This window comes from Sparassis crispa (assembly GCF_003851025.1).
Source record: "Sparassis crispa DNA, contig_000013F, whole genome shotgun sequence".
Lineage (NCBI taxonomy): Eukaryota > Fungi > Basidiomycota > Agaricomycetes > Polyporales > Sparassidaceae > Sparassis > Sparassis crispa.
Window position 1 is genome coordinate 272614 of NW_020939760.1, and position 17762 is coordinate 290375.

Here is a 17762-nt window from a genome sequence, read left to right on the forward strand (position 1 = left end):
TGTGAGCAATAGCTTATTCTTCTAGGAAGAAGTAGTTCCCCGACGCTGCGCCACAGAGTATCAGCACACGCACGGGCATAGGATGAAACACTGGTAAAACACACCCTTCTGCTCTCGATCCTTGACACTGTTCATCTTGTTAACGCGTGGCCGGAAGTTCGTCGGGTCGCGCCTGAAGGTGATCTCGAGGGACGCGAGGAACTTGTTCATACCGGTCAGTAGCGACTGCGGACTGAGAGCGCGAAAGGATCAGCAGTGCCACCGAAGAGTACAATATACAGTACGTACGGTGTAGCGGTGGCTGCTACGGCAGGCTTTCCCTGGAAGACGATGACTCGGTCGGCGAGGTAGGTGGCCATGATGAAGTCGTGCTCAATGATGAAGGCGGTCTTCTTGGCGTGGAGGATGAATCTGAACACGCACGCGCATGTGAGCAAGGGAAGTAAGTTCGCAGTGTCCCGCCTACCGCTTGATGACCTTGCTCGCAATGATACGTTGCTCGGAGTCGAGGAAACTAAATGGACGCATGTCTCAGCAGCCACACAAACCGGAAATTGAGAGCCAACAAATCGTACGAGCTGGGTTCGTCGATCAGGTACACTGATACGTTGGGCTTGCCGAGCGCCAACACGATTGCTACGCGCTGCAGCTCACCGCCAGAGAGCGTTTTCACTTCTTGGTCCAATATAGGTTCCAAATTCATCGGCTTGATGACATCCGTGTTGAACTGCGGATGCATGAACGCCGCCTTGATCCGCTTGAGGAGGAGTATGCGCACGGTGCCGGGGAACGTGGGCGATATCGTCTGCGGCTTGAGGGATACCGACAGCGTTTGCTTGTCTGTCTCCTCGTCGGGCATGTCGCCTGCGAGTAGCCGCACGAACGTCGTCTTGCCTGTACCGTTCTCGCCGAGCATGACGATGATCTCCGAGTCCGTGAAGCTCCCGCCCTCCACGGTCAGCTTGAAGCCTCCGAGCGTCTTCGTCATCGTCGGGTACGAGTACTGTCGCGTCTTGTCGACGACGAGCTCCTCCGCCGTCTCGACCATTTTGAAGGAGAGCGAGTCCTCACGGAATCGCAAGTTCTCTGTGGGGATGAAACCGTCCAGGAAGATGTTGATTCCTATCGAGAGCCGCGATGAGTACACAGAATCCGTCAGCTGGGCGGATAGCTGGGCGGACACGAACCTTCACGCACTGAGTAAGGCATCGTTACGACACCGTACATCGAAGGCTTCCCGTATAGACAGCAAATGAAATCGGAAAGGTAATCGAGCACGGACAAATCGTGCTCGACTGCTACGACATAATTATCTGGTGTGAGCAGCTCGCGAATAACTTCGGCTGCCCTCAATCGTTGCCTGATATCCAAGTAACTAGAGGGTTCGTCGAACATATATCTATATTTCACCTGAGCCCCTCATGTGCATGCAGAAAAAAGATATGAACACGTACACATCTGCTTGCTGGATGCAGGTCATCGCGATGGCGAAGCGCTGCAGCTCTCCACCGGATAGCTGCGACACCTCTCGCTCCAGTACCTCATTCAGCTCCAAGTCATCACACATCTTCTGCTTGTTATCCCGCTCGACCTTCGAGTCGAGCATCTGGGACACGGTCAATTTGCCCTTGATCGCGCGGGGGATGTGGTCGACGTATTGAGGTTTAATGAGAGCCTTGAGGTTATCCTCGAGGACCTTCGTGAAGTAGTTCTGCAGCTCCGAGCCGCGGAAGTACTTGAGGATCTCCTGCCAGTCCGGTGGGTCCTGTGGGATGATCAGCTACGGGAACGGTCAGAGGGGCCGCACACGACGAACGTCGTAACGGCCGAGGTTGGGCTTCAGCTTCCCCGCAAGGACCTTGAGCGCCGTGCTCTTGCCGATACCGTTCGTGCCGACGAGACCGAGCACTTGACCTGGTCGTGGTGTGGGGAGACGGTGGAGCTTGAAGGCGTTTGCGGTGTAGCGGTGTGTTACCTCGGTGTTGAGGTTGGTCGGGAGGTTGATAATTGCAATAGCCTCAAACGGGCATCTGAAAAACAGCTGAGATTGCAATACTGGCACAGAGACGTTTCTGGCACGCACTTCTTCACACAAATACCACAACCTATGCAAAGAAACTCAGAGATGAAAGCGATCTTGTCTGTGGGCTTGACCTCTATACAGAGCTTGCCTAAAACATCGTCACATCAGCACCGTACAGCACTTATGATGTACTCGCAGACGTACCCATTTTTACAACAGGACACGACTGCTCGCCATCTGTGAACACCCGATCGCACATCGCAGATCGGAGAGGTACGAACCTTCTTGCACTCTTGCGCGCATCGCTTCGGCTTGCAACGGTTGGCATCGACGATGGCAATACGGGTGATCTTGTCCGCAGACATGGCTAGGGCGGCGACGAGAGCAGAGAGAAGGAAGTGTGTATAGTTGCGGCGGATGTGAGGCAGGCCGGGTGCTCGAAATTTACGATATCCGCCACGTGTGGATGATCTAGTCAAGATAAGATCTAACGCTCCTCGATTTGTTTTCGAGTTCTGAACGACTCGGATCTCGCATGCTCGTACTGGCTTAAACTTAGCCAACATATTCTAGCAGCACCTGCAGAGAAAATGCTGCGATTTTTCATGTCGTTTATTCTGTGAGATTTTGCCCGACGACGTGTCAGACCGTGACCGCATTCTTTCCGCGCGAATTCTGACTTCTGCAACTGGAACCCTCTGGAACCTGATCACTTTCATCTAACGACTCCACATCACCATGCCGAAGAAGGGAAACGCTGCAGCAGAGAAGAAGTCTGCCGATAAGAAAGCAGGCAAAGGTGCAGCGAAGGGCGAGGAAGCCGGAGAGAAGTCCAAGGTGGGTGGACTACATTGCATCTGGCGAGCTCCGTTTGCGCGGCGACAAATGCTCTGAACAGGGCAAAGGAGGGTTGAAGCCAGCTACTGCAATAAATGTTCGTCATATTCTCTGTGAGAAACACTCCAAGGCGACCGAAGCCCTGCAGAAGATCCAGGTATGTTCAAGTTCACATCGACTACAATTTGAGGTTTCTCCAAGGAGGTAGTAACCACGGGGTGTAGGAGGGCCAGCGATTCGATAAAGTGGCTCAGGAATACTCAGAAGATAAGGCCAAAGGTTGACATTCAATCTTTGTCATTGTAACATGCGCCTGAACTGACGTGTACTAGCTGGCGGTAGTCTGGGGTGGATGGCTCGAGGATCCATGGTGGTATGTATCTTCTTTGGGGTCGCCCGCCCTCCATTTCCCCCCTCATTTCGGCTCTACAGGGTCTTTTCCAGGATGTGGCATTCGCCCTCGAGCCGTCATCCGTGGATAAGCCCATCCTTTCCCCGCTGGTGAAGACCAATTTTGGATACCATATCATCATGGTCGAGGGCCGCCGATAATATTTGTTTGTTGTGATGTTACCCGTGACGTACAGCATCTCTGACTACGAATGCCTGGATGTGTTGCTGCTATACACTGAGCTGTTGCTTGATGCGTGTATTCGTCAGTTCACAGCCACTGTAGACAACAAGAAAGGATTGACATTGGGAGCATCGACGACTGGAACTTGGCTCGGCTATCGCCTTGCACGTTAGTGAGTTGCTCAGAATTCTCGCACCGTGACCTTTCGATCGCACAGCATTGACACCAAAAACGAAGAAGCAACGATTTGTATATGGGAAGTAGGAACCAAGATCTATACAGATCGGTCCATATTGCAGAAACAAATATCGCCCACACCACTGGAAGCCCTACCCAGTCCACCGAATCAGTACTATTGGAAGTCCAGCTGCTGCGCTGTCTGACGAGTCCGATGCTCCAAGTACGCCACCAAATCCTCCGTCGTCTGCAGCGTCGCCGGTAGCGCGGGCGTAGGGGTATGCAGTGACCGATGCGTCCACGTCTGCTGCGGGAACATCGACGCATCGAACGTCATTGTCGCGCTCGACGTCGCACCCGGCGGCGAGACGTTACGCGTGGCCATCCGCTGAGCTGGTCGCTGGTCGTTCGCAAAGTGCGAGGGCGACAGGTTCGAGTATGCAAAGTTAGACTGAAAGGTCATCGTCAGCGTCGCCGGAGGTGCCTGGCTGGCACCATTGATCGTGTTATCCATCAGTGACCCATTGGTTGAGCGTATCGGCGGGGCGATATTGGCGTACGGGGAGGTTCGTGGTTGGATGGGGACATACCCGCGCGCGGGCATATTATCCGTCGGCCCGTACTGGGCACGCATGCTCTCGATAGACGTGGAACGGAACTGATATCCGGAAGACTGCCCTGCAGTAGACGACTCAACCACTTGCCTCTGGTCCCGCTCAGCGCTCGTGAACATCTCCTGGATATGTAGCTTGCGAGATGGCGAGCCATGCCCATTCACCCTGAAGCGAGTCTCGATTGCAACGGGAGGAAGGCCTTGCATTGGTGCTTGAATATCTGGAGTTGAGCAGTTGGTACTGGGTGTGATGACACCAGATCCCGGGATGCTCGTTTCTTTCCACATGTCTTGAGATCTGTCAGGAGTAGGTGACCGTTTTGGAGCGCCTGCCGCCACCTTCTCAAGGGCCCACTCGGCGAGATTGGCCTTGTAGAATTGGCTCACTTGAATCGTTGTCTGCGCTGACAATGAGACTACTAAGGTGAAATCACGCCTTCAAGCACACCTTATTTGGCATTGATGCAGCTATTCGCTTGAAGTCATCTCCATACTGAGCCAACAATTTGAGGAAGAGGACTATTGCATGGAGAATGAGCATGCGATGAAGTCCACTGCCATCTAGGCGGACCGACCTTTGTCCTCTTCAGACCAGATGACGCCGCCGGGCATAGGCTTCTTCCGCGTGGTGAAGTCGGTCTGATCGATGAACTTGGTCCCGCTCATGACGGTAGGCATTTCTTCGTCTGGACCAGGAGAAACGACAATCTCCGCCGATTTCACGACTTTGCGACTCTTCCGTCCTCTCCGAGGTCTGGGCTCAGGTTCCTGCAGATCAAACCTGCTCAGCATCGACGCGAAATGAATTGTGTCATCACTTACCACGGATACCTCAGCGCTCTCCTGTTCCATCAGAGCAATGGCGCGGGCGGTAGGTTTTGGTTGACGCTTTCGTCGTCTTGGTTCCGGATCAGGACCAGGTGTCGGCGTCGAAATGGGGGACTGCTCCACCTGAGCAGAACCCCTCCGAGAGGCTGCCCTCTTCAGTTCATTATTGACGGCCGGCGCGCCTCTCTTGCGCCGCGTAGTCGGTGCGCCCGGAGTGGAATCCCGAGACACCTCGGCGTCGTGTTTGCGGATGTCCGTCAAAAGAGCGTTGCCCTTCTTCTTGTCCGCCCGTTTACCACCACGCTTGCGCTTGCTCGATGTATGACGAGACAAGACTTTCCGGAAGTCGATCAGCGTGTGCTTGTGCAAATAATAATAAGTAACACATTGCGCCGCAGTCTTGTGTGGTAGATAGTCGGCAATGAGACCGAATTGCTTGGGATGCTCAACCCACTTCTCCAGGAAAATAGCCTTCTCCTCCTCCGACCAGTCGTCCATGCCAGTTTGAGGAGCGTAGAACTCAGAAGGATCGTCCACGCGGTTGTTCGTGTCGTCATACAGCAAGTCCACGCTACCTGTCGTCACCGAGATCATATCGGGGATAGTCGCGGCATTCCGACTTCCCAAGTGATTGGCATCAGTCAGCTCTTCGTTGCCCAAGCTCGCGATGATTTGCTCCATCTCCAAGTCAGAGCGTACAGCGTCCGTGAGGGCCGCAGTACGCCTAGTCGTTCGCCCAGCGGTAGCCGCAGCTTCCTCAAGAGCAGCCGTCTTCGTGACCTCATCCAGTTTCGCGCAGTGAGCCATCCAGCGTTCGTGCAGAGAAATATACTCTTCACGCAGAGTCCGCACTTTCTCTGTCAGCGCAGCCTGCCGTTGAGCAAATCGCTGCTGAAGAGAAGGCCTCATCCTAGCAAAAGCAGCCTCTCTGGCTCGTCCGCGTTCTCCGCCATAGAGCGTCCGGATCACAGCATCCGGAGAGGACGATGACGATGACTGTGGTGGCAGGGCTTCGACGATGGACAAGTTGGTATGAAGCACTGGATTCACGCGCTCCTCCCTTGTCTGCCGATCGCACCGAAGCCTCGTCATCACAACCAGCCGCAGTCCTTCAGAAAGTGGTTTGGGACGTTGAGCATTCGTTGTGCCCTGCTCTGCCTCTTGGAGTACACCAGATCCCTCCTTAGTCTGTTGATTTTGGACAGCAGCCAGTGTTGCGGGCGTAACAGCGGGCGTAACAGGTGCAGCAAGCATCGCAGGCGTGGTAGTACTAGGCTGAACCTGAGTGCGGGCCTCGTCTTCTCCGGCCCGTTCCGGTCCATCAAGGGCAGAAGGAGCTTTATCACCAGTGCCACCAGGAGGCTCAAGTGAAACAGTGGGAGCTGCGTCCAACCCAGGTGGTGTGCGCGGGGACATAACCAGAGGGGAAGCATCAACGAACGGGATCTTGCCATCGACGGTCTGCATAGTAAGAGAGGGTACCTGCAAAGGTAACTTCGGCCGCTCCATAGCAAGGTCGTTACTCACGACTTCTGAGCTGGGAAGAATGGCCTGTAGGCCTGGAATCTCCTCGTCAACGGCAGTGGAGCTTCCGACGCTAGGAGCACGCAGGTCAGCAGGATGAGCAGGGGTTGCGGGCGTAGATATCTCCATATCCACATCAGATTCCTCCATAAAATCGTGTGTTCCGCTGCTTTCCATCGCTTCCAGGCGTACAGCAACTTGAAGCGTCCCATCCGGCTTCTTAATCTGCTTGTCTTTCTCCGCTTCTGATACAACGAGCTGCCGGAGTATGGGCGAGGGTGAACGCTCGCGAACCTTTCCATGTCGACCGGAAGGTGTCCTAGTGCCACTCTCAGCTGAGAATCGATCAGAGGGTGAAGGAGGAGGCGACATTTCCATATCCGAATCCTCAGCCAGGGAAAGTCTGCGAATAATACAACCTTGAATATGACAGGCATTGGAAGTCAGGGTTTACCTTACCTATTATCGTCAGCGATTGGTACACCCTTCTCAAATGGAACAGCGGGGACTGGTGACAAATGCGGAGAAGAATATTGTTCTTCCCGCGCAGAGCCACCGGTTGGAGATGCTGGTAAGGACATTTCCATGTCAGAGCCATCTGCCACGGAAGAGGTGTCTTCAGCCGACACTGAAGTCACCTGCTTCTCTGACGAAATCTCGAGACCATTTACCGATGGCCTAGATAAAGTGGCTTCCGGACGCATCTCTGCCGGAATCTTCATGTTGCACGTATCGATCTTCAGAGATCGAGAAGCAGGCAGATCCTCTGTGAGAAAGGAATAATGTCACTAGCTGAGCTATTGAGACATCTGGAACACACATACCAGCCTTAATCTTTGTCTCTGCATGTCTTCCGCTACGATCGGTACCGGACGATGCGACAGGCTCAGGTGCAGGAAGATCCTCCAATATCTCCTGCTTGAACGACACAGAAACTGGAGCCGGAAAGTCGAGCGTACGAGAATCGTCATGAGGAGTCGATGCAAGGCTATCGTAGTCATCAGGATGGGAGATAACACCATTACGCTCGGCGACAACTTCGGACATTTGCCGACTGCCAATATTTGGTGGGGGAATAGGGGAGCACGACCGATATTTTTTACAGGGAGGTTGTTCCGCGCCCGATGGACTTGCTGGCCTGAGAAATGCAAACGCTCCGTCGCCGTTCGCCGGACGTAAGGTTGCGCTTGAGTTCTGCGGCGGGAAGATTCCTCGAGAAGTTACGAGAGAAGACAAAGGTAGAGCGCGAACAGAATTGATACTGATTGAGCGGTCGCGGCTGATGAAACGTCTACGATTTCGCTTGCGACCCTTCCCTTTCGGCCTGGGCTCTGGGGGGCGAACACTCCAGGGACCTCTGTCATTCTCGTAATGGGGTCGGTATGAATCAGAGCCGGGGTTCATGTACGGATATCGAGGTGTGTAGGGAGGACTGGGCGAATGCGGCCTGTAATGGTCACTTTCAAACATAGGCGGAGAATAATGATCTCGAGGAGGTGAGTAATGATTGCGAGTAGGGGAGTATTGGTCGTGAGTAGGGGAGTAGAGATCTCGAGGAGGTGAATAGTGATTGCGCGGCGGCGAATAGTGATTACGAGATGGAGAATAATGATCCTGTGATGGAGAGTAATGATTACGGGGAGGAGAATAATGGTCGGGCACAGTTCTTTGAGGTGATCGCATATTCCAATCCTGATCCCCAGGGCGGTCTCGTGCCCTGTGGCGATGTGTCAGTACATACGTTAAAGGTGCAGAATGCACATACCCGTCAGAATCGATGCTGGAATCGATGTGAGTTTGCTTCCAAGAGTCAGAAGGTTCAAACATCCTTTCAGCCATCGTCTCACGACGCCCTCTGGGCGCCGGACTATCGTACATGGAGCCTATGGGTTCCCTCCGTTCTGCCCACGTCATTGAGTCAGAAGGGGTCCAAGACGGAGGGTGGGCCCATCCTTCTGCTTGCAAGTCTCTTTGTTGCCCATGACACTCGGGAGACGGCGTCCCACTGTAGAAGGAACGTTCTGGCCGCCAAGAATTTGCCGTGTATCCGCTCGCGTAGTTATCTTGGTAGGCTGAAGAAGAACGCGCAGGCGCATATCTATCATAGAAAGGTAATCCATTGGATGGACCAGGAGACGGCGAAGGTCGACGGTCTGCAAGATGGGGTGGTCGCTGCTCAATGAGGAGTTAGTCTTACTCTTTGTAATAAAATGATTAGGACCTAACGTCGTAGGTTAGAGGCAGATTGTTGGGTGCGCTTCGAGGATCACTTTTTGTAGACATTGATAGCGAAAGCAAAGAAAAGTCGTGCGCACAGAAATCAGCAGAGCAAAGAGGCGCAGAGCGTGTGAAATCGCGCGTTTATAGTGAACGTTACCGTTTGCGTGGTTGAATAGCTAGAATATGATCAGGGTATAACCAAGAGCTCCCGAACACACTTGGGAGCGAACAGGAGAGTCTTGGAGACGAAGAAAGCTAACTCATTTCCTTTCCAAAAGTTGGTGCCATCCATTGAAGCGCCGCTTGAAAATCTGGCAGAGCGGTGGCGCTCCGCGTGACCGCGTCTCTATGGACAACCTGAAGCCTTCGCAGCTTGTTTTCCAGTCCGTCTTCACTCGGCGGTGTATCATTGCATCTTACTGGCTTGTCGTTCTCCTGGCATTGCCTCTCTGGTGGACAACAACAAGTATCGACAGATTGTCTTTACCGGCTTCGCGTGTCGTCGCCCAGCAGAGCCGCGAGGTGCCACAAACTGCTCCGTAAAGTCTGGACCTGCACATCTGATACAATTATTAGCTGGTCTTTCCTGTGGATGTACAACTCGACTTGTCCGCTTTTGACAAGAACGTCAACTCTACAGCGTTAAAACAAGGCGTACAGCAGCTGCTGCGGGAATTAGATGTACAGCAGTCGGGAGGACTTTGTATCCACATCAATCCAGAGAAACACTCGTAAGTCGATATTTTAGTGCTTGTATCTCGCTTGTGAAGGATTCACGGCACTCTGTGGTTGAGTGATGGTGCGTACCAGGTAGTACTTCGACATGGAAATGAAGATCCCACTGTGGAAGGTAGGCGACTGTTGTATGAGATACCTGAGACAATGTGTGAGTGAGGTTACCTCTCAAGCAGCAAGAGCAGGAGTTTATTGAGTCCTTCCATCAGCAAGTCTCGCGGCCATGCAATTGGCCGATACACTGGCAACGCTGTTAGTACCGTACACCACTCTACGCAGTCCCCGGCATGAGGCGGAGCACATCGTGAAATATTCACCTCGATACCGTCTTGCATTCACTTTGTTGAACCAGGACGCCGCAACCGGGATAGGTGCTCTAAGCTGGGATGTTCGTGAATCGATATCTAGTTCGTATCAAGGCTTGAATGTGGTGTCAAATTGACTGGGACGTGTAATTTTCAGAACACATTGCCCCCACTTTGGAGAAACTCTCTTTATTGCATAACTTCACCGTGGAAAGCCAAATACAGTTCCACGCTCCTCTGGCCTTTCGACCGCGATCTGTGCTCGTAGACGACAAGGAAGAATTTGCATTGACACAAGAGGATCTCACTGTCTTCATCAACTCGGCAGAATGGACTCTGTGTACGTACCTGTGCTATCATCGCGAGGACTCGCAATAATTTTCTCTGCAGCCTCGAGTGTGTCCAATGACCCAGTGTTACACCTTATCTTATTTATTCCTTCCGCGACCAGCACACCGTTGCATATTCTCAGCCGTGACGGTCAGTCCGATCAGGGCAATACGCGTGCCGTCTCCTTACCATTGAAGCGTAGGATCTATCTCAGCTTCGAACGCCTTCATCCTCCCACAATGGGGCGGCATCGTCATCATGAATCTGCCATCCTCAACTCCAGGACCGTCCCACCTGCCAGCATCCACCCTCGACAGCGTCTTCGCCATCTTTCGCTACCAGCTGACGACTCTGCTGGGCGTGCCTCCGCTGCCGGCGCACATCCACTGCAACGATTCCGAGACATTCTCGGACTGGCAGCTCGACGCTCTGCTCCGCAGACGCGCCGTCGAAAACGAGAAAGGCAGCAAGGAGACGCTGAAGAGCATCATCAGCCTGGTCGCACAGATCGAGAATATGCCTGTGGGCCAGGATGTCAAGGGCGATGTGCAAGGGGCGATCTCTGCTTTGGATGAGGTCGATTCTTCTTTAAATTCCTGCAATCGATTCGTGACTTTGACGTCCTCTGTAGATGTACTCGGCGGCGGCGGCGGCGTCATCGTCCGCGCTCGCTCTCAGCTACTCCAGCAAAGCGTTCACCCTCGCCTCTCGTGCGTTCTTCAACCCCGGGATGCTGGCGCTGCTGTATTTCCCTGCAGAACACAAGTACGCTGTATATACCCCGCTCTTCGCTTCGGTAGCTGCTCCGCTCGTCGCTGCGTTGGTCAGAGAGTTCATGGCGTGGAAGCGGTCGCGCAAAGCTTCGGCCGACGAGTCAGGGTCAAGTAGGGCGGTTAACGATTCTGAGAGTGCAGATATGAAAAGAGTTGAATGAGACTCATCACGATGGATTTTACCCCATGTTGTTTCACAACTACTCGTGCCAGATTGTACTGCACCGTCTCGTTGCAACGGACATTGAGCAGGTGTATGTACCAAGAAGTTAGGAAAATGATCAGCGATACGACTCACGGTACGTTGAGGCGTAGTCTCATGCCGTAACACCAACAGAGGACAATTGTGCAAGTATCATCTATTCCTGCTAATACTCTCATGGCGAATGTTGTCTAAAATGTGATACCTAGCACAAACGTACGTGCAACAGGACACAGCTGGATATCATTCTCATGAGAGACAAACACCCTATGGCTTGGAAGCACTTCGTATGACGACAGCTTGAACTACGGTCCGCAACAGTGCACTATTTAGACCGAGAAACACTGAACTTCCTGTTAACTTACGGTGGGACATGAATGCATGACGCATGTGCACGAAGCTTGAAGCCTGGTAATTTTGTGGCAAAAAAATAGAGTTCACAAGTACCGTTCGGGAGTGGGGTGCGTAGGGCTTGCCACCCCCCTTCGACTCCCAGACCCATGGTCTCAATCTCCGTCGTCCGATTCAACCGTGTACTCGGGTAAGTTCGGAGGTTGGTTTGGGAGTTGCACCAGGGTCTGAGGTGCCTGCCTGCCACCTTGTGTGTGCTCGTAAACTTGTCCCAGCCGCAATAAGCGCCTGCTGAAGTCCAGTCCGCCGCCAAGCGAAGGGGCACCGTTCGCCCAACGCGAAAACCGATCGTATGGTCAAGTTTCTGCCGAAAGTTGGCGTATGCGCCGCCTCTCCAGGTGGGAGGGCGACCGTCGTAGAAAGTCTCGATGTATGCGTAGTACGGCATGGGTGGACACGGCGCAGAACTGTCCAGTACGCACAATAAGGGATCTCAGACTGAACGGAAGTACGGGTACTGCAGGGGCGGTCAACCACCGAGTCGTCTCGACGGGACGCTCGCACAAAGATGGTGGTTCCGCGTACTTCCAGTGGGCGCGGTGACCCTCGTCCACGGAATATGTCGTGGCGTTGAGTCAACGAAGGTGCTCGAAGTCGCATCTCGCCCCCAGATGCAATGCGAAGCGCACCGCGAGTCCTCGGGCGCGGCGCAGACGCAGTTGGCCCGTGCGCAGTCTCCACGGAGAAATCGAAGCGGGGAAGGCGAAGACGAAGACGGAGAGGAAGCCCTGGCAGCGCGATCACGATCGGTGCACCGCGTCTCGCTTCCGTGCAGTCACGCTTCTTGCTGTATTCTGATGGCTGCACGCGAGCGGGGTGCGGGAGCCTGAAACGCGTTGAGCGTGAGTCCGTGCGTGAGTATCGTACGAGGCGCGGCGGGGGATGGGGTATATAAGTGTCGAGCTCGTTCTGAAGGTATCGGTTCGCTCACCTTTGACCCGCGCGTTGTTCCTCGTGCATTCCTGCGACCTTCTGGGTGGGATGCAGCATCTGCGTTGTGCGCTGTCTGAGTAAGTAAACTTCTGCTGTCACTTGTAGTAGGAGACTCACCTACACTCTATCCCAGCACATGAAGACCGACGCGGGGAAAACGCTGCGAGCAGAGCACGCAGTGCTCGGGGGAGTTGTTGACGTGCACACCTTGTGGTTCTGGTCATGGTAGGTACGTCGATAGATGCAAGCGCAGGAGAGGAAGTCAGCGCCGAAGAAAGGCAGCGCGTATCCACAGGCAGCGTTCGCGTAGTCAAGCGGCAGCGCCGTTGGACCAGAGATCGCGTTGGCAGCTCAGAACGGGTGAGGGAGGGCCCGACGTTGTTTGCACGCGCAAAGCAGGAGAGAGATGATGCGCGATTGTCATACCGTCTAGAGTGATCGCAGCAAGGTCACCCTCCATCTCGTTTCGCGTAGGTCTTGTGATGCGGAGGTGAGAAGAGAGGGAGGGAGAGCGCGTCGCACCAGTGTTCGAATGGCAGGAGAAGGCGAGTGGACGGGAAATGCGTAGGCTCAGACGTGAGAGGGTAGAGAACAGTGGGCCTAGGGAGTACACGAGGCGACGACGACTCAAGGGGTGCATACGGGCGTTGGCAGCGTGTGGGAGTCGATGGGACGAGGATAGACGCTGGAGCTAAGGCCTAAGGGAGCACGCGAGCAAGATGACAAGCTTGGGGAGACGTGCTGAGTGTAGACTGGGAGGAGGTCGTCGAGTGTCGAGGGCTGTATTACACAGAGAGCGCGTCAGGTCGAGGACGGCTGAGCAGCGAGAAGCCTATCGGTGACAGCGGTGACGTCAGCGCTGAGTGCACGTCCACGCAGAGAGCATATCCCGCGGCCGCGATAGGTGCGCGTGCTGGGCACAACTAAAGGGCGGTGGAGCATCCCACCGAGATGCAGGTACCCCAGCGCGTCGCAACGACAGCGGGAGGCCGCCGCCAGCGAGCGGCGGACGTATGACGTCTGCCACACGTGTGGGCCGGTTCGCCGGGAAGAGTGGAGCGCGATGTCGTGGAGACACCGCCAACGCTCTCGCTGTCTTCCACTCTCACATTCCTCTGAATTCCCTGTCCCTCGACGTTCCTTACTCTTCTGGGCAAGCCTGTCGACGACTACTTACATTCCTTGCCCTGGCACTTGTGCGAGGCAGTTGGATAGCCACAGCTGCGATCGCTCGCGATGGCCATTCCTGGGCTGCACAGATCACTCGCCGGCCCCGCGCTCGGCGGTCCCGCCTCCCAACCTCGAGACAGCTCCCCACGCCCGTCTTCTTCCGCCGGCGCCGTCGCCGCGCCGCAGCCCTCCGCAGCGACCGCCGCGTCTCCCGCCCCGCCGGCGGCGCCGACGAATGACGACATCGAGGCGGTGATCAAGATGGCCATGGCCTCCTCCTCCTCCGCCGCAGCCCCGCGCACAAACAATCCCCCGCGCGACACGCGCACGCAGCTGTTCGTGGGGAACCTCCCGTACCGCGTGCGCTGGCAGGACCTCAAGGACCTGTTCCGCCGCGCGGGCACCGTCTTGCGCGCCGACGTCTCCCTCGGGCCAGACAATCGGTCGCGGGGGTACGGCACCGTCATGCTCGCCACCGCGGAAGACGCGGGTCGGGCGGTGGACATGTTCAACGGGTACTGTTGGCAGACGCGGACGCTGGAGGTGAGGCCGGACAGGCTGGGGGAGGAGCTCGCGGTCGGTGGGTTTTCCATCAACGGTGGGTTGGGCGTGGGGAACCATTTGGCGGGCATTGGACTCGGTATGCACACGCCTTCTCTTAATTCGAGCACGGGTGCGTCTACTCTGCCATCACCGCTGGGGAGATATCCCAGCACGTTCGGAGTGGGCGTAGGCGAGGACGGCCTGGTTGTGAACGGTGCCACACCCATGTCGAGGCCAAGCACGGGCGCAGGTCCCTCTCCGGCTATCGGAGGGCCAAGTCGAAATTTATTCGTCGGAAACGTGAGTACCTCCCACTCTGCGTCGTGAACGCACCCCGGCTCAAGTGTTGGCTTCCGCATCCCATTGCGACCCTCCGCACAGCTCCCGTTCCACATCCAGTGGCAAGACCTGAAAGACCTCTTCCGACAGGCAGGCGCAGTGGCGCGCGCAGACGTCGCGCTCGGGGCGGACGGGCGGTCGCGGGGGTTCGGCACGGTGGCGTTCGCGACGGAGGCGGACGCGGAGCGCGGGGTGCGGATGTTCAACGGGTGCGTGGCTGGCTCGTGGGCGGGTGGCTGGAGTTGACGGATAGATCGTGGCCGACACGCGCGCAGGTACGAATTCAACGGGCGCCCGCTCAACGTGCACTTTGACAAGTTCGCCGCCCCGTCGTCGTCCTCGGCGCAGGTGGCCGTGCCCGTTCCGCACTCGCCCATGGGCGTCGCGTTCGCGTTGGCGCACTCGCCCGTGCTCTCGCATGCGCATGGGCTGCCGCTCTCGCACGGCGCGTCGTTCGCGCATCAGATCCTGCAGCAGCAACACGAGCAGGCGCAGACCCAGCGGACGCCGGTGCAGCCGTTCGTGCGGAGCGTGGATCCGGGATACGCGTTCGACAGCCGTGAATGGGAGCCCCAACGGGAGGCCCCGGGGCACATTGGGATGCCGTATCGGACGGCGTACGACTTCGAGTTTCTCAGCTCGGGACCGAACAGCCCGTACGAGATGTACGGGGAGGCGGGCGGACGGTCGTTCTTCGGGAGTCTCGAACAGCGGCAGCAGCAGCAGCAGCCACCATCGCTGTCGGAGGACCGTTCGTCACTCAGTTCTAGGCAGGCACTATCGCGACCGTCGACGTCGCCGCAGATGCACACGGTGTCGAACGACGAGTCGCCGGATGCGTTGCCGCACTCGCATTCACATACACGATCCCTATCCCATCTTCATTCATACCCGCATGCGCACTTGCGCTCACACTCTACCCAAAATAACCACGCGCATTCGCATGGCGCGCACCAGCAGCTGCGACACACGGCTACGCACACACACCAACACCCCGCCCACCCAGGGCCCATCGCGCTTCCCCCGCCGCCGGCCGTCACCGCCTTTCCCATCCCCCCAGCGCACACCCTCTCCCCGCCCTACCCCGTCGCGCTCTCCCCAATACATCCCGCAATGAGCCCCCTCCACCACCCCGCAATGATGGGCATGCCAATGGTGTCCATGACGCCGCACGGGCTCCCGCCAATCACGCCGAGCATGCCCTCGTTCACGTTCCTCCCACAGCCCTCCTCAGGGGCCGCGCCGGAACCCTCCTCGTCCGGCACGAGCACGAGCAACTCCGGCTCGAACGGCGCCGCGTACGACTTGGAGAGCGCGCGGCGCGCGGCGCTGCACGGACACATGCTCTCGCCCTTCGGCTCCGCCGGGGGCGCGTTCTCCCCGGGCGCGACGCTCTCCCCCGGGATGTCCCCCGGCGCGTTCTGGGGCCGCCCGGGCGCGGCCGCGAACCCGTTCATCAACCCCGCCGTCGGCGCGCCCGTGCACTCGCGCCCGCTCGACTCGATGTACTACGCGCGCGGGGAGGAGGCGCGCACGCCGGACGACGAGGACGCCGGGGCGGGCCGCGAGCAGGGCTACTTCCCGCCCGTGCGGGTGTCGATGGCGATGGCGATGGCGCAGGCGGGCTCGGAGCCGCGCGAGCCGCCGGGGTATTTCCCCCTCGTCCCGCCTTGTGCGAGCGCGCTGGGGAGCGAGGCCGTGGGGGAGGACGGGAGCGCTGCTGCTGGCAGCGGGAGCGGGAGCGGCGGCGGGAGTCTGCGGGGTGGCGAGTTTCCGACGTTGGGGCTGGCGGGGCGGAGGACGTCGTCGACGAGCGAGGGGACGCGGACGGGCGCGGACACGGGCATGACGGGGAGGACACCCAGCTCGCGGGGCACGTCGTGGACGTCCGAGGACCTCGCGAAGGACGTGCGTGGGCTTGCTGTAGATGACGAAATGGTCGCTCTGGGGCCGGCTGCGGCGATGTGCGCTGGTGCGAAGCCGCGCGCGTACTCTGCCGTGGCGTCCCAAGCTCCTGCTATGCAAACGCCGTCGCCGGGGCAGCTGCAGCGAGCGGACTCGGACCCGTTCCGTGCGGCGGCGGACGGCGCGGCTCCACTGGCTACAAGCTCCCAGTAATTTGGGGCAAGAAGGATCGTAAAAATGGGGGTTCTACATCGGTGTGCATTTTTTTTTCATTGTTCGAGACTTTGTGCGTGTCGTTGTCACCCAGGGTTCGCGTTATAAGCTTATCGTATTGGCGTCTTTGCATACCTACACAAGGCCTAGTGGTTCGACGTTCTGTGGTCCCGGCGCATCCATATACAGTATTATACACTCTCCTCCCCATCTGTGTGACTTTATCCTCGTTATATTCTCGTTTTGTGCTGCATCTTTTCTTTTTTTTTTCCTTTTTCTTTTTCGTTCGTATTTGTGCGCAATGTGTCCATCGGTGCATCGGTATTGCTGCAATTAATGAATCTGTCCATCGCTAGCTCTCTCGACTGTCGCGCCCTGGGGTCGGTGAGATGTATGGTGTTGTTTTAGATTTTGAACGTCCAGGTCGCGGATGACTATGGCCAACCTCAGCACCGACGCCATGGCCTCTCGTCCGCCACCTTGATGCGCACTGGAGGCTGCCCCACTCAAGCTCGGCATCGCTAATGTGACGGCTTCGAGGCTTCTCGAGGTCGCAAGCTGAAGGAGGCTCCCAAAGAGACAAGGTTCCCGCATAGAGCCTCCCCCAGATTCGCCAAGACATGTGCAGAAAGGCACAAGGATCTCTTGAGACGTGAGTATCTCGGTTTTCCCATTGTCGATATAGAAAATCAATCAACATCATGAACCTCTTTTGCAGGCGCATCGGAGCCAGCAAATACCGAGGAATTAAAGGCGGGGTTCTGACTCAGTGAACTCCTTGCAAATTAGTTGCGTTTATCATCCCAAGCCTCGCCCGCCCCTCGATGCAAAGACTCTGAGGCGCCATCGTTGGCTGCGCGAACTCGCGAACGAATTGCTGGTTTCCACGGACGGATTTCCCAACCCGTACATTAAGTGTCTGACTTAACGAGTTCAGCAGCGGTCCCAACATGAAACTGCCCTCCATTCTCTCGGCAGTCCTGATTTCTGCGATGGACGATAATTCGGATAACCATCCAGTCCCAGAAGTTTAAGTGTGGTGTCCGGGATATGACGCTCAGGTGCCACAAGTGTGCGCAGCAGTCCCCGGTCCGCTGTAACTGGAGG

At 56.6% G+C, this 17762-nt stretch overlaps 7 protein-coding genes across 7 annotated transcripts; 4 read left to right on the forward strand and 3 right to left on the reverse strand.

Annotated features, from left to right (window-relative positions):
• Positions 1-13: 13 nt before the first annotated feature.
• SCP_1400970 (Translation initiation factor RLI1) lies at positions 14-2388 on the reverse strand (the record flags this gene model as incomplete). The annotated part of the gene is made up of 11 exons (XM_027763804.1): positions 14-45; positions 105-232; positions 289-411; positions 467-514; positions 576-1122; positions 1188-1399; positions 1455-1765; positions 1817-2030; positions 2084-2171; positions 2228-2249; positions 2305-2388. 11 exons carry the CDS (start codon positions 2386-2388, stop codon positions 14-16), a joined length of 1809 nt encoding a protein of 602 aa, XP_027619605.1.
• Positions 2389-2761: 373 nt separating this feature from the next.
• Positions 2762-3412, forward strand: SCP_1400980 (Peptidyl-prolyl cis-trans isomerase PIN4; the record flags this gene model as incomplete). The annotated part of the gene is made up of 5 exons (XM_027763805.1): positions 2762-2860; positions 2922-3017; positions 3085-3139; positions 3193-3233; positions 3293-3412. 5 exons carry the CDS (start codon positions 2762-2764, stop codon positions 3410-3412), a joined length of 411 nt encoding a protein of 136 aa, XP_027619606.1.
• A 374-nt stretch (positions 3413-3786) lies between these two features.
• Positions 3787-8859, reverse strand: SCP_1400990 (hypothetical protein; the record flags this gene model as incomplete). The annotated part of the gene is made up of 8 exons (XM_027763806.1): positions 3787-4623; positions 4673-4743; positions 4800-4992; positions 5047-6979; positions 7036-7342; positions 7401-8293; positions 8342-8748; positions 8803-8859. The coding sequence occupies 8 exons, from the start codon at positions 8857-8859 to the stop codon at positions 3787-3789; spliced, it is 4698 nt and encodes a 1565-aa protein (XP_027619607.1).
• A 285-nt stretch (positions 8860-9144) lies between these two features.
• Positions 9145-11100, forward strand: SCP_1401000 (predicted protein; the record flags this gene model as incomplete). Its single annotated transcript, XM_027763807.1, has 8 exons — positions 9145-9318; positions 9373-9527; positions 9591-9682; positions 9741-9938; positions 9994-10176; positions 10227-10316; positions 10369-10742; positions 10798-11100. The coding sequence occupies 8 exons, from the start codon at positions 9145-9147 to the stop codon at positions 11098-11100; spliced, it is 1569 nt and encodes a 522-aa protein (XP_027619608.1).
• An 838-nt stretch (positions 11101-11938) lies between these two features.
• Positions 11939-12382, forward strand: SCP_1401010 (hypothetical protein; the record flags this gene model as incomplete). Its single annotated transcript, XM_027763808.1, has 1 exon — positions 11939-12382. The coding sequence occupies one exon, from the start codon at positions 11939-11941 to the stop codon at positions 12380-12382; it is 444 nt and encodes a 147-aa protein (XP_027619609.1).
• Positions 12383-12795: 413 nt separating this feature from the next.
• Positions 12796-13125, reverse strand: SCP_1401020 (hypothetical protein; the record flags this gene model as incomplete). The annotated part of the gene is made up of 1 exon (XM_027763809.1): positions 12796-13125. One exon carries the CDS (start codon positions 13123-13125, stop codon positions 12796-12798), a length of 330 nt encoding a protein of 109 aa, XP_027619610.1.
• A 596-nt stretch (positions 13126-13721) lies between these two features.
• On the forward strand, positions 13722-16655 carry SCP_1401030 (hypothetical protein; the record flags this gene model as incomplete). Its single annotated transcript, XM_027763810.1, has 3 exons — positions 13722-14498; positions 14580-14746; positions 14813-16655. 3 exons carry the CDS (start codon positions 13722-13724, stop codon positions 16653-16655), a joined length of 2787 nt encoding a protein of 928 aa, XP_027619611.1.
• Positions 16656-17762: the final 1107 nt, after the last annotated feature.